General features: G+C 49.1%; 1 protein-coding gene across 2 annotated transcripts; it reads right to left on the reverse strand.

Annotated features, from left to right (window-relative positions):
* Nucleotides 1-203: 203 nt before the first annotated feature.
* On the reverse strand, nucleotides 204-9,760 carry LOC120909772 (oocyte zinc finger protein XlCOF8.4-like). 2 transcript variants are annotated; one of them, XM_040321501.1, is made up of 4 exons: nucleotides 9,688-9,760; nucleotides 6,026-6,120; nucleotides 4,908-5,042; nucleotides 204-1,678 (listed from the first exon to the last, which is right to left on the reverse strand). In XM_040321501.1, exon 4 carries the CDS (start codon nucleotides 1,638-1,640, stop codon nucleotides 537-539), a length of 1,104 nt encoding a protein of 367 aa, XP_040177435.1. In that variant the 5' UTR covers nucleotides 1,641-1,678; nucleotides 4,908-5,042; nucleotides 6,026-6,120; nucleotides 9,688-9,760; the 3' UTR covers nucleotides 204-536. The 2 variants fall into 2 exon arrangements, with proteins under 2 accessions (XP_040177435.1, XP_040177434.1); XM_040321500.1 differs by lacking the exons at nucleotides 4,908-5,042; nucleotides 6,026-6,120; nucleotides 9,688-9,760 and adding an exon at nucleotides 4,705-4,806.
* Nucleotides 9,761-13,989: the final 4,229 nt, after the last annotated feature.

The following is a 13,989-nucleotide window of genomic DNA, read 5'->3' on the forward strand; positions in this document are numbered from 1 at the left end:
ACAGTCCCCATGGTTCCCAGTCAGAAGAGTCTGTCCCTTGGGGGCCACATTTAGGACAGTACCCATGGTTCCCAGTCAAAAGAGTCTGTCCCTTGGGGCCACATTTAGGACAGCCCCCTAGTTCCCAGGCAGAAGAGTCTGTACCTTGGGGCCACATTTAGACCAGTCCCCATGGTTCCCAGTCAGAGGAGTCTTTCGGACAGCCCCCTAGTTCCCAGGCAGAAGAGTCTGTCCCCTGGGGCCACATTTAGGACAGTCCCCATGGTTCCCAGTCAGAAGAGTCTGTCCCTTGGGGCCACATTTAGGACAGTTCCCATGGTTCCCAGTCAGAAGAGTCTGTTCCTTGGGGTCACATTTAGGACAGTCCCCATGGTTCCCAGTCAGAAGAGTCTGTCCCTTGGGGCCACATTTAGCACAGTCCCCGTGGTTCCCAGTCAGAAGAGTCTGTCCCCTGGGGCCACATTTAGGCCAGTCCCTATGGTTCCCAGTCAGAGGAGTCTTTCCCTCGGGGCCACATTTAGGTCAGTCCTCCAGGGTCAGGATCTGAATTTCAGCCCCATGTGGATCCTCTGGTGGGCCCTCAGCACTGATTTGGTGGTGAAGCTCTTGCTGCAGTCGGGACAGCCGTGCGGTTTCTCTCCGGTGTGCACCTTGTAGTGGGACATCAGGTTGGACTTCCTGTTGAAGCAGCGGCCGCACTCGGCGCAGCTGAAGGGTTTTTCCCCCGAGTGGATCTTGCGGTGTTCGTTAAGCGCGGACCTGACGATGAAGCAGCGTCCGCAGTCGGCGCACACGAAGCGCCGGTCGCTGTGCAGTTTGGTCTGGTGGCGCAGCAGCTGGGACTTGGCCGTGTAGCTCTCGCCGCACTCGGAGCAGGCGAAGGGCCGTTCCCCCGTGTGATTCCGCCGGTGTATGGCCAGGTAGCCGCGGCTGGAGAAGCCTTTGCCGCACTCCGCGCACGCGAACGGCTTCTTCCGGACGTGCGACCTCTGGTGGACGAAGAGATTGGATCTGGTGGACAGCGTCTTCCCGCATTCGAAGCAAGGCCACCGCTTCCGCAGGTTGTTGCCGCCGGAGGCCGATTCCGTCTTGATATGGGCCGATATGTATTGTCCATGGTGGGTGTAAAGACCGCTATTCGGGAAATCGCCTTCATCCCAAGACTCTTCCCTTATAGAGGAACGCCGGGAACAATCCATGGGGTCCGAAAGGTCTGACTCCGGGATGTGTCCCTCTTCATCTGAGAGGGGTTCCTCCTTTATGTGGGGGGGTGTATAAGGTCTCCTGTCGGCAGACGCCGGACTATCGATGTCCAAGTCTTTGTACAAGTTGGGTTCCGCCTTCACACGACTAGACGTGACCGGTGTGGGATCTGTAGGGGTCACGGTGTCCCTACATGGGAGGCCGGCTTCTTGGTTTGGGGGGAGCTCTGACTTAGCCAGACCAGATGAGGTCTGGGGCAGGATGTCTTCCTGTGGGAGGCGCCGTTCTTCACCGGAATCCTCCGCGAGGATCCGACACGAATACCGCGCGCAGTCTCTGGAAGTATCATTTTCCGTGTCTGTGAAGATCCCTTCTTCACTGGAAGTAGAGTCCTCGTAATCGTGACCCTCTGGGGGACCCTCGTCTTCCCTCCACATCAAGTCCTCCTCCACGTTTTCACCCGGAACGGAAGCATCTATTGGTAGAAACAAAATGATATGTGATTGGGAGGGGGAGGGGTCATCGCCATAAAAATAGAACCTTTCGTGACCCCCCTCAGCCTTTGTTTTATATTCAGCATGGCCAAGTTGGTGGACACCCAACCACCACACTTCTACGACCTTCAACATCATCCCAACCTAGAGACCTACCGTGAAATAATCCGTCTCAGCCCGGCCGATTTGGCCGTATTCCTTTGCGCATGCGCGGCACACACGCGTTTACGGTCCAACTGAATGACGTGCACGCACGACGTGACTTCCTGGCTGGACTATAAAAGCTGCTCAAGCGCCCAAACAAATCGCTGGTTTGTCTTCAGATTCCTGTCTGTAAGTTCCTAGTTCCTGTTGTGACCCGGATTGACTCCAACTTACTCTGATCTTCTCTTGGACCTGACCCTCGGCCTGCTCAACAAACTATGCCCTTGTCTCCAGTGTTTGACCCTCTGCCTGTGACCCGGATTGACCCTGACTACTCTGATCTTCTCCTGGACCTGACCCTTGGCCTGCTTAACGGACTCTGCCCTTGTCTCCAGTGTTTGACCCTCTGCCTGTGACCCAGATTTTCCTCCAGTCTCCTTGCCTTGACCCTCTGCCTGTGACCCAGATTTTCCTCCAGTCTCCTTGCCTCGACCCTTTGCCTGTGACCCAGATTGACCCCGACATACTCTGATCTTCTCCTGGACCTGAACATTGGCCTGCTTAACGGACTCTGCCCTTGTCTCCAATGTTTGACCCTCTGCCGGTAACCCGGATTTGCCTCCAGTCTCCTTGCCTTGACTCTCTGCCGGTAACCCGGATTTGCCTCCAGTCTCATTGCTTCGACCCTCTGCCTGTGACCCGGATTTGTCTCCTGAACCCTGACCCTCAGCCTGTGATCTAGAATTACCTCATTCTCCTGTGTCCTCCAATGAGGTGCCAACAGAAAACACGCTCAACACGAAATCATTGCAATGTTACGTATATATACGTTTCGGCTTTGAAGTGGCTTATTGGGGTCATGGATGAAGACATCAGCCATAACCCCTGGAACGTTCTTTCAGACGTCAGCTGGCTTTCCCATGAAAGCGTCCCCTCCCACCGCTTGCCGGTGTTTCTCTGGCTTATCATTCGAACCAGCAAGCCCGAGGAGTAACCCAATGGTGCAGCCGGCTGGTCCAAGAGGCGATCAAAGAGTAGATCGTCTTTGATTGCCTCTATGGCCTTGGAGGACCAGAGTGACGTTGTGACGTCCCGACGTCACTTTCAGTCCAGAATGGAAGTCAACAATTTTTTTGTTCTCCTCTTCAGGAAGCAAGGTGGGCTGGAAGGGTAGAACATATGTCTCAACGCTTTTCACGGGAGCACCCGCCGCTTCTTCAGGAAGTGAGGGGAGCTGGAAGGGTAGAACATGTCAACGCGTTTCACGGGAGCACCCGCCGCTTCTTCAGGAAGTGAGGGGAGCTGGAAGGGTAGAACATGTCTCAACGCTTTTCACGGGAGCACCCGCCGCTTCTTCAGGAAGTGAGGGGAGCTGGAAGGGTAGAACATGTCTCAACGCGTTTCACGGGAGCACCCGCCGCTTCTTCAGGAAGTGAGGGGAGCTGAAAGGGTAGAACATTACAATTCAAAGTACAAAATCATAATGTTCAGGATGTTCTAGACACAAAAGGGGGCAACTTCTTGATGGCCTTGGGGAGGAGGGGGCAACTCCGTGTTATTGGCCATACTTGGGGGGGGGGGAGACAACTCCATAAAATTGTAAAGTTTAAAAGGACCAAGGGATTGCCAAAAGCACCGACATTCGATTCAAATGTCTTCCATGGGTAGGAAGTCTCTCTATGTCTCAACGCGTTTCACGGGAGCACCCGCCGCTTCTTCAGGAAGCGAGGGGAGCTGGAAGGGTAGAACATTACAATTCAAAGTACAAAATCATAAAACACACAATTTTAATTGATAATCACGTAAATCAAAAATGAAGCTCACCAAGCCGGGACAGTCCGGCACCAAACAAAAGACAACATTGTCTCGGTTTGGTGAGCTTAGTTTTGATTTACGTATGTTCTACCCTTCCAGCTCTCCTCACTTCTTGAAGAAGCAGGGTGCTCCTGTGAAACGCGTTGGGACACAGAGAGACTTCCTACCCATGGAAGACATCCTGTCCACCATATTGTTTCTGTAAGGTTGCTGGTTCAACTAGACCCGGGGTTTTAAGGACAATCTGGATGTATGGAGGCTCCCCAATGCATTGGTAGTGAAAACATCCACACGCACACATGGTATGTCCACACTAGCTTTATTTTCTAATGCGTACTTGTTCATAATCATACAAGAAGGGAACGCCCTTGTCCCAGCCAATCATATCTAAGTTATTAGGTTATACAAGTAATATTCCTCACAATTATACATCGTGTGTAAAATATAACCATCTGTCTTCTCCGCACCTGTCTGATCCTGGTTCCTACTGCAGCTTATCTAATGTTATGTTCTTTGCTTAGGACACAATAACACTGGCAAGGATCCTGGCTTTTGTGTTACTAATTCTAGAAGCTCAAGGATACATCTTTATACAAGCATTAATTAATATGGGGGAACTCTAGCAAGCCTTATAATGCATTGATAGTATGGGGGAACTCTAGCCTTTCAATGTATTGATATTCATGGGGAAACTCTAGCAAGCCTTATAATGCATTGATAGTATGGGGGAACTCTAGCAAGCCTTATAATGCATTGATAGTATGGGGGAACTCTAGCTTTTCAATGCATTGATATTTATGGGGGAACTCTAACCGCCTTTCAGTTTCCAGTTGTGAACTTTGTGTTATAGTGATATGTTTGGTGTCTGTAATTCTATGGGAGGGTCTGAGGGACGTCTCTTTTATATATATATATGGCTTTGTCTTTTATCCAAGTGATTTTATTTATGCTGTAACAATAAAAATGTAATGATTTTATATTGAGTGATTCAACATTTGACCATCACTAGGGCTGAGATGTACATGGAAGATCATGTCCAATCTCTTACCCGGATCCGGGAGGGTGTGGTGATCGTCCATCATGACGTCCTTGTAGAGATCCTTGTGTCCTTCTAAATACTCCCACTCCTCCATGGAGAAATAGACAGTGACATCCTGACACCTTATAGGAACCTGACACACACAATGATACAGTCACCATCCAGACACATCCCTTGTCTGTTACTGGATAATGTCCCAGAATCCTCCTCACCTCTCCTGTCAGCAGATGGACCATCATGGTGGTCAGTTCCAGGATATTCTGATCTTTATTCCTCTCAGGTTTCAGGGACTGAGGTGGAGGAACCGTGATGGTGAGACGATCACCAGACTTCACGGGAGGAAAACTCTGTATCAAAATAGTAAAAATGATATCATGTGACCTCCCAGGATCCTCCTCACCTCTCCGGTCAGGTCTGTATTATTAATAGAGATAAGAGTGATGTCATGTGACCTCCCAGAATCCTCCTCACCTCTCCGGTCTGTATTATTAATAGAGATAAGAGTGATGTCATGTGACCTCCCAGAATCCTCCTCACCTCTCCGGTCAGGTCTGTGTTTTATTATTGGAGATAAGAGTGATGTCATGTGACCTCCCAGAATCCTCCTCACCTCTCCGGTCAGGTCTGTGTATTATTAATAGAGATAAGAGTGATGTCATGTGACCTCCCAGAATCCTCCTCACCTCTCCGGTCAGGTCTGTATTATTAATAGAGATAAGAGTGATGTCATGTGACCTCCCAGAATCCTCCTCACCTTTCCGGTCAGGTCTGTGTATTATTAATAGAGATAAGAGTGATGTCATGTGACCTCCCAGAATCCTCCTCACCTCTCCGGTCAGGTCTGTATTATTAATAGATATAAGAGTGATGTCATGTTACCTCCCAGAATCCTCCTCACCTCTCCGGTCAGATCTGTGTATTATTATTAGAGATTAGGGTGATGTCATGTGACCTCCCAGAATCCTCCTCACCTCTCCGGTCAGGTCTGTGTTTTATTATTGGAGATAAGAGTGATGTCATGTGACCTCCCAGAATCCTCCTCACCTCTCCGGTCAGGTCTGTATTATTAATAGAGATAAGAGTGATGTCATGTGACCTCCCAGAATGCTCCTCACCTCTCCGGTCAGGTCTGTGTATTATTAATAGAGATAAGAGTGATGTCATGTGACCTCCCAGAATCCTCCTCACCTCTCCGGTCAGGTCTGTATTATTATTAGAGATAAGAGTGATGTCATGTGACCTCCCAGAATCCTCCTCACCCCTCCGGTCAGGTCTGTATTATTAATAGAGATAAGAGTGATGTCATGTGACCTCCCAGAATCCTCCTCACCTCTCCGGTCAGCAGGTAGAGGATCTCCAGGGTGAGGTTGAGGATCCTGTAGGTGATGTCATTCTGGTCCATCTCCATGTCCATCTGGAACTGATCTACGAAGATATTATATATATTACACACTGCTGATGGGTAAAATGATGGTTGCCAGTGTGATATCCGATCGGTGGCGCTATGGTGAAAACTGATTGGCTGACCGGTGGCGGTATGGTGCCAATGTTTAGTATCGTGAAATGAAGTCCACTATGGCCTCTTCTCCTCTAACTTTTCTCCACAATGTTCAGTCTAGGGGTCCGGCACATAGAAGGCGTCTACGATCAGTTCTACAGACTACAGGTGATCGAGTATTGCCGGTCCAGCCTCGTCCTTCTCAGTCTGACTTCTCCTCTCACCGTCCTATAAAATGCTCTCCACCCCATAATACTTTCTCCTCCGCTAGTCAGGACCCCACAAGGTGACATAAGCTCCCGATCACTGACACGCGCACTCGCAGAAATCAGACTCCCATCTCACCTCCCACACTATCCTGACTTCTGGGGATGTTTCCCCTGATCCTGGCCCTCCACCGTCTAACTCCCCTCCCCCCACACCCCACCACAGATGTCCTCCTGGAGCGGCCACAATCCATTTTACGTTTTCTCCTTTTTCCCAGAGCCAACCTCCCTTTCTCATGCACCCTCTGAAACTCCTTTATTCTACTCTCTGTTACTGAAACCCGGCCTCAGGATTCCGACTCTGCCTCTCCTGCTGCCCTTTCCCATGGTGGTCTCCTCAGTCCTCAGTGGGGGGAAGGGAGGTGGATCTTTCTATCACCACTGAGCATCTCTCAGGGTATTCACTCACCTACCTCTCTGTCACCCTCCTCGTTTGAAGCTCATTGTTGTATTTGTCTATTTTCTCCCGATTCTGTAAGAATTGATGTGATCTAGTGACCCCCCCTGGACCCGTATTAACCTCCCATGAAGACTTCTCTGCCGTTCTCTCTTCTGAAATCCCCACAATCACTCCGGTGACTTCAACACCCCTGTAATACGAACACTCTGGCTACTTCTAAACTTCTGAGATTATCTTCCTCCTTTGACCTGAAGCAATGGACACACAATGCACACACAATGGACAACCAATGGACAACCAATGGACACACAATGGACAACCAATGGACACACAATGCACACACAATGGATACACAATGGACACACAATGGACAACCAATGGAAACACAATGCACACACAATGGATACACAATGGACACACAATGGACAACCAATGGACACACAATTGACAACCAATGGACACACAATGGACACACAATGGACACACAATGGACACACAATGGACAACCAATGGACACACAATGGATACACAATGAACACATAATGGAAACACAATGGATACACAATGGACAACCAATGGACACACAATGGACAACCAATGGACACACAATGGATACACAATGGACACATAATGGAAACACAATGGATACACAATGGACAACCAATGGACACACAATGGACAACCAATGGACACACAATGGACAACCAATGGACACACAATGGACACACAATGGACAACCAATGGACACACAATGGATACACAATGGACAACCAATGGACAACCAATGGACACACAATGGATACACAATGGACACACAATGGACAACCAATGGAAACACAATGGATACACAATGGACACACAATGGACAACCAATGGACACACAATGGACAACCAATGGACACACAATGGAAACACAATGGATACACGATGGAAACACGATGGACACACAATGGAAACACAATGGACACACAATGGATACACAATGGAAACACAATGGATACACAATGGACACACAATGGATACACAATGGAAACACAATGGACACACAATGGACACACAATGGATACACAATGGAAACACAATGGACACACAATGGAAACACAATGGACAACCAATGGACAACCAATGGACACACAATGGATACACAATGGACACACAATGGACAACCAATGGAAACACAATGGATACACAATGGACACACAATGGACAACCAATGGACACACAATGGACAACCAATGGACACACAATGGTTACACAATGGACACACAATGGACAACCAATGGACACACAATGGAAACACAATGGATACACAATGGAAACACAATGGACACACAATGGAAACACAATGGACACACAATGGATACACAATGGAAACACAATGGACACACAATGGATACACAATGGACACACAATGGATACACAATGGATACACAATGGAAACACAATGGACACACAATGGAAACACAATGGACACACAATGGAAACACAATGGACACACAATGGAAACACAATGGACACACAATGGACACACAATGGAAACACAATGGACACACAATGGAAACACAATGGATACACAATGGACACACAATGGATACACAATGGACACACAATGGATACACAATAAATACACAATGGACACACAATGGAAACACAATAAATACACAATGGACACACAATGGAAACACAATGGATACACAATGGACACACAATAAATACACAATGGACACACAATGGACACACAATAAATACACAATGGACACACAATGGATACACAATGGACACACAATAAATACACAATGGACACACAATGGACACACAATAAATACACAATGGATACACAATGGAAACACAATGGACACACAATGGATACACAATGGAAACACAATGGATACACAATGGACACACAATGGATACACAATGGACACACAATAAATACACAATGGACACACAATAAATACACAATGGACACACATGAGAATAACCTCCTTCGTCCCCTTCAGTCCGGATTTCACACTTAACACCACAGAAACTGCTCTCCCAAAGCTCACAAACGATCTGATAACGGCCAAAACCAACGCACACCATTCTGTCCTCCCACTCCTGGACCTTTCTTCTTCTTTCCATAGAGAAGAACACCCCCCTCCCCCTCCTCCTTAACTCTATTCTCTATCTACACCTCCTCCCTGGTCAGTTCCCACCGTCCTATCCGCTCCTCATTTCCTCCTCTCGTACTCACCTCCAGGACTTCTCTAGAGCCTCCCCCTTCCTCTGGAACTCCTTACCCCAATCTGTTTATCTCCTACTTAGGTGATCCCCGGAGCTCATCTCTATAGTGAAGTCTATCCCACCTCCACCCAACAACTGAACTTCATCATTCTCTATCTGCTCATCCTCCATTAGCTTATGTATCACTTGTCCTATAGATTGTAAGCTCTTGGGACCAGAGTCCCTCCTAACCCTCTTGTATTGGACCTTTATATTGTAAAGCGTTGTCTCTATATTATAATTATCATTCTATTTCTATTATTATTATTTATATCTGCAGACAGACTTCCGGTGACCATGTAGAACAATGGGGGTCTGGCTGATCTTTTCCCTCCTCCTGGACATTATATTCCTCATATTATAGAAATATCTTCTTATTATAAAGCCTGGGGCTCCCCCACCTACACAGCAGCCAATCAGGTGCTGACTCTCCACTCCAGCTGCTCATTGATTGGCTAGCCACCTGCTATGGAAACAACTGGGCCCCTGAATGTGTTATTGGGGGCCCCCCATGAGGTCCTGTATTGGAGACCCCCCTCCAGATCCCCCCCAGCAACACTGACCTGCAGCCCACAGCCACTGACAGTGGGGGTCACTCTACTTCCGGGTCATGGTCAGGCTCAGCTCATTTGCGTTCCACGGAGCTTCCGCCTTGTGCGGTTCACTTGCGTTCCAAGGGCTTCGCTCACTCTTCCGCTTCGTGCGCTCCACAGCGCTTTCCGTCTTCTGCGTTTCACGCCTCTTTACCGGCTGCGAAGGTCTAGCAGACACACAGCGCCACCTGGTGGCTCCCGGCCACAGCGACACCCACACTGTAGAAGGCGGAGAGTCCGGACTGACAGTAATACAAAGCGACCGCCAGAGGGCGACACGTGACACATAAATCAGTTATTATGTATAAAATATTATTATTATTATTACATATTTGTATATTATTATTTATACACATGTATTATATGTTTTATAATAGTTATTTATTAAATATTTATTATTGTTTTTTTTTTCATTGTACATATACTAGTATCAATAAATACATATAAAATAACTTATATATACAATTACATTTTTATGTTTTACCTATTTGTTTTTTTTATTTATATTATTTACAATTTAAAAAAAAGTATTATTCATTTTTTATTCATTTTACTCATAATTGATTTTTTATATATATATATATATTATGTATTATTTGTATTTTTTATACGTTCTACATATTTTATATTTATATATATTTTTATCATTATGCATAAAAGTTTATTTTTATATTAATTGTTATTTTATATATATAATATAAAGGAAGCACATAGAACCCCCACCCTTCCCGGGCCCTGATGAAAGAGACACATTGAACCCCTTCACCACTCCAAAGCTTTGATGATGGAGTCATATTGGACCCCTCAACCTTCCCAGACCCTGATGGAGTATTTGGCCCCTCAACCTTCCCAGGCCCTGATGGAGTCATATTGGACCCCTCAACCTTCCCAGACCCTGATGGAGTATTTGGCCCCTCAACCTTCCCAGGCCCTGATGGAGTCATATTGGACCCCTCAACCTTCCCAGACCCTGATGGAGTCATATTGGACCCCTCAACCTTCCCAGGCCCTGATGGAGTATTTGGCCCCTCAACCTTCCCAGGCCCTGATGGAGTCATATTGGACCCCTCAACCTTCCCAGGCACTGATGGAGTCATGTTGGACCCCTCAACCTTCCCAGACCCTGATAGAGTCATATTGGGCCCCTCAACCTTCCCAGACCCTAATGGAGTCATATTGGACCCCTCAACCTTCCCAGGCCCTGATGGAGTCATATTGGACCCCTCAACCTTCCCAGGCCCTGATGGAGTCATATTGGACCCTTTATTGTTCCTAGGCCCTGATGGAGTCATATTGAACCCCCACCCTTCCCCGGCCCTGATGGAGTCATATTGGACCCCTCAACCTTCCCAGACCCTGATGGAGTCATATGGGACCCCTCAACGTTCTCCGGCCCTGATGGAGTCATATTGGGCCCCTCAACCTTCCCGGACCCTAATGGAGTCATATTGGGCCCCTCAACCTTCCCAGGCCCTGATGGAGTCATATTGGACCCCTAAACCTTCCCAGGCCCTGATGGAGTCATATTGGACCCCTCAACCTTCCCAGACCCTAATGGAGTCATATGGGACCCCTCAACCTTCCCAGGCTCTGATGGAGTCATATGGGACCCCTCAACGTTCCCAGACCCTGATGGAGTCATATTGGACCCCTCAACCTTCCCAAGCCCTGATGGAGTCATATTGGGCCCCTCAACCTTCCCAGACCCTGATAGAGTCATATTGGACCCTTTATTGTTCCTAGGCCCTGATGGAGTCATATTGAACCCCCACCCTTCCCCGGCCCTGATGGAGTCATATTGGACCCCTCAACGTTCTCCAGCCCTGATGGAGTCATATTGGGCCCCTCAACTTTCCCAGACTCTGATGGAGTCATATTGGGACCCTCAACCTTCCCAGACCCTGATGGAGTCATATGGGACCCCTCAACGTTCTCGGGCCCTGATGGAGTCATATTGGGCCCCTCAACCTTCCCAGACCCTAATGGAGTCATATTGGGCCCCTCAACCTTCCCAGGCCCTGATGGAGTCATATTGGACCCCTCAACCTTCCCAGACCCTAATGGAGTCATATGGGACCCCTCAACCTTCCCAGGCTCTGATGGAGTCATATGGGACCCCTCAACGTTCCCAGACCCTGATGGAGTCATATTGGACCCCTCAACCTTCCCAAGCCCTGATGGAGTCATATTGGGCCCCTCAACCTTCCCAGACCCTGATAGAGTCATATTGGACCCTTTATTGTTCCTAGGCCCTGATGGAGTCATATTGAACCCCCACCCTTCCCCGGCCCTGATGGAGTCATATTGGACCCCTCAACGTTCTCCAGCCCTGATGGAGTCATATTGGGCCCCTCAACTTTCCCAGACTCTGATGGAGTCATATTGGGCCCCTCAACCTTCCCAGACCCTGATGGAGTCATATGGGACCCCTCAACCTTCCCAGACCCTGATGGAGTCATATTGGACCCCTCAACCTTCCCAGGCCCTGATGGAGTCATATTGGGCCCCTCAACCTTCCCAGGCCCTGATGGAGTCATATTGGGCCCCTCAACCTTCCCAGGCCCTGATGGAGTCATATTGGACCCCTCATCCTTTCCCAGACTCTGATGGAGTCATATTGGACCCCTCAACCTTCCCAGGCCCTGATGGAGTCATATTGGACCCCTCAACCTTCCCAGGCCCTGATGGAGTCATATTGGACCCCTCAACCTTCCCAGGCCCTGATGGAGTCATATTGGACCCCTCAACCTTCCCAGGCCCTGATGGAGTCATATTGGACCCCTCAACCTTCCCAGGCCCTGATGGAGTCATATTGGACCCCTCAACCTTCCCAGACCCTGATGGAGTCATATTGGGCCCCTCAACCTTCCCAGGCCCTGATGGAGTCATATTGGACCCCTCAACCTTCCCAGGCCCTGATGGAGTCATATTGGGCCCCTCAACCTTCCCAGACCCTGATGGAGTCATATTGGACCCCTCAACCTTCCTAGGCCCTGATGGAGTCATATTGGACCCTTCAACCTTCCCAGGCCCTGATGGAGTCATATTAAACCCCTCAACCTTCCCAGGCCCTGATGGAGTCATATTGGGCCCCTCAACGTTCTCCGGCCCTGATGGAGTCATATTGGGCCCCTCAACCTTCCCAGGCACTGATGGAGTCATATTGGACTCCTCAACCTTCCCAGACCCTGATGGAGTCATATTGAACCCCTCAACCTTCCCAGGCCCTGATGGAGTCATATTGGACCCCTCAACGTTCTCCGGCCCTGATGGAGTCATATTGGACCCCTCAACCTTCCCAGACTCTGATGGAGTCATATTGGACCCCTCAACCTTCCCAGACTCTGATGGAGTCATATTGGACCCTTTATTGTTCCCAGACCCTGATGGAGTCATGATGGACCCCTCAACGTTCCCAGGCCCTGATGGAGTCATGTTGAACCCCCCACCCTTCTGCGCCCCTGATGGAGTCATGATGGACCCCTCAACGTTCCCCCGGCCCTGATGGAGTCATGTTGAACCCCCACCCTTCTTCGCCCCTGATGGAGTCATATTGGACCCCTCAACGTTCCCCCGGCCCTGATGGAGTCATGTTGAACCCCCCACCCTTCCTGGGACACACATTGGATGTATACTGCCCTATATATCAGCAGCACTTGTTGCACCCTCCAGCCACAGCAGCTTTCAGCCTCTCAGAGCTCAGCAGGCTGCCAGCGGTGGGGATGGACGGTGAACCCAAACACTGGAGTCTCCCACACCCGGTCATTATGGGTCCTAAAGGACAATGGACACGACACAAATTCCTCGTAGGACCCTGAGAGACTTTAGTCATGGGACCCTGTGAAGGCCCCGTCCCCATACATCACATAGGGTCCCCTCGTAGTGGGCGCAGCATTTCACCCGGACTTATAGAAATACAGAAGTCTGGGGGGGGGGGGTGAAACAAAATATCAGGTGACCTCCTCCAGGTGAGGCTGCCCATCATCTGCTTCCTATGGTGAGACACCCAGGGACATGGGAGGGTTCTGCTGAGCCGGACGGGGCCAAAAACATAAAGAGGACCTCCATGTAAAGTGTGTTCTCCCTCCCTGAATGGATGAGGCCTCCATGGTTCATCTCCCACCTCCAGAGACCCAATCAGATTACAAGGCGGAGCTCTCCATACCCACCTCAGGGGTCCTGGGGATGGGCCTTCCAGTCCAGCGCTGGGTTTTCCATTGGAACGCACCTGCTGGAAGGTGAACTGGTTCCTGTTTAAACCAGTCCCAGTAT

This window comes from Rana temporaria, chromosome 8 (assembly GCF_905171775.1).
Source record: "Rana temporaria chromosome 8, aRanTem1.1, whole genome shotgun sequence".
Lineage (NCBI taxonomy): Eukaryota > Metazoa > Chordata > Amphibia > Anura > Ranidae > Rana > Rana temporaria.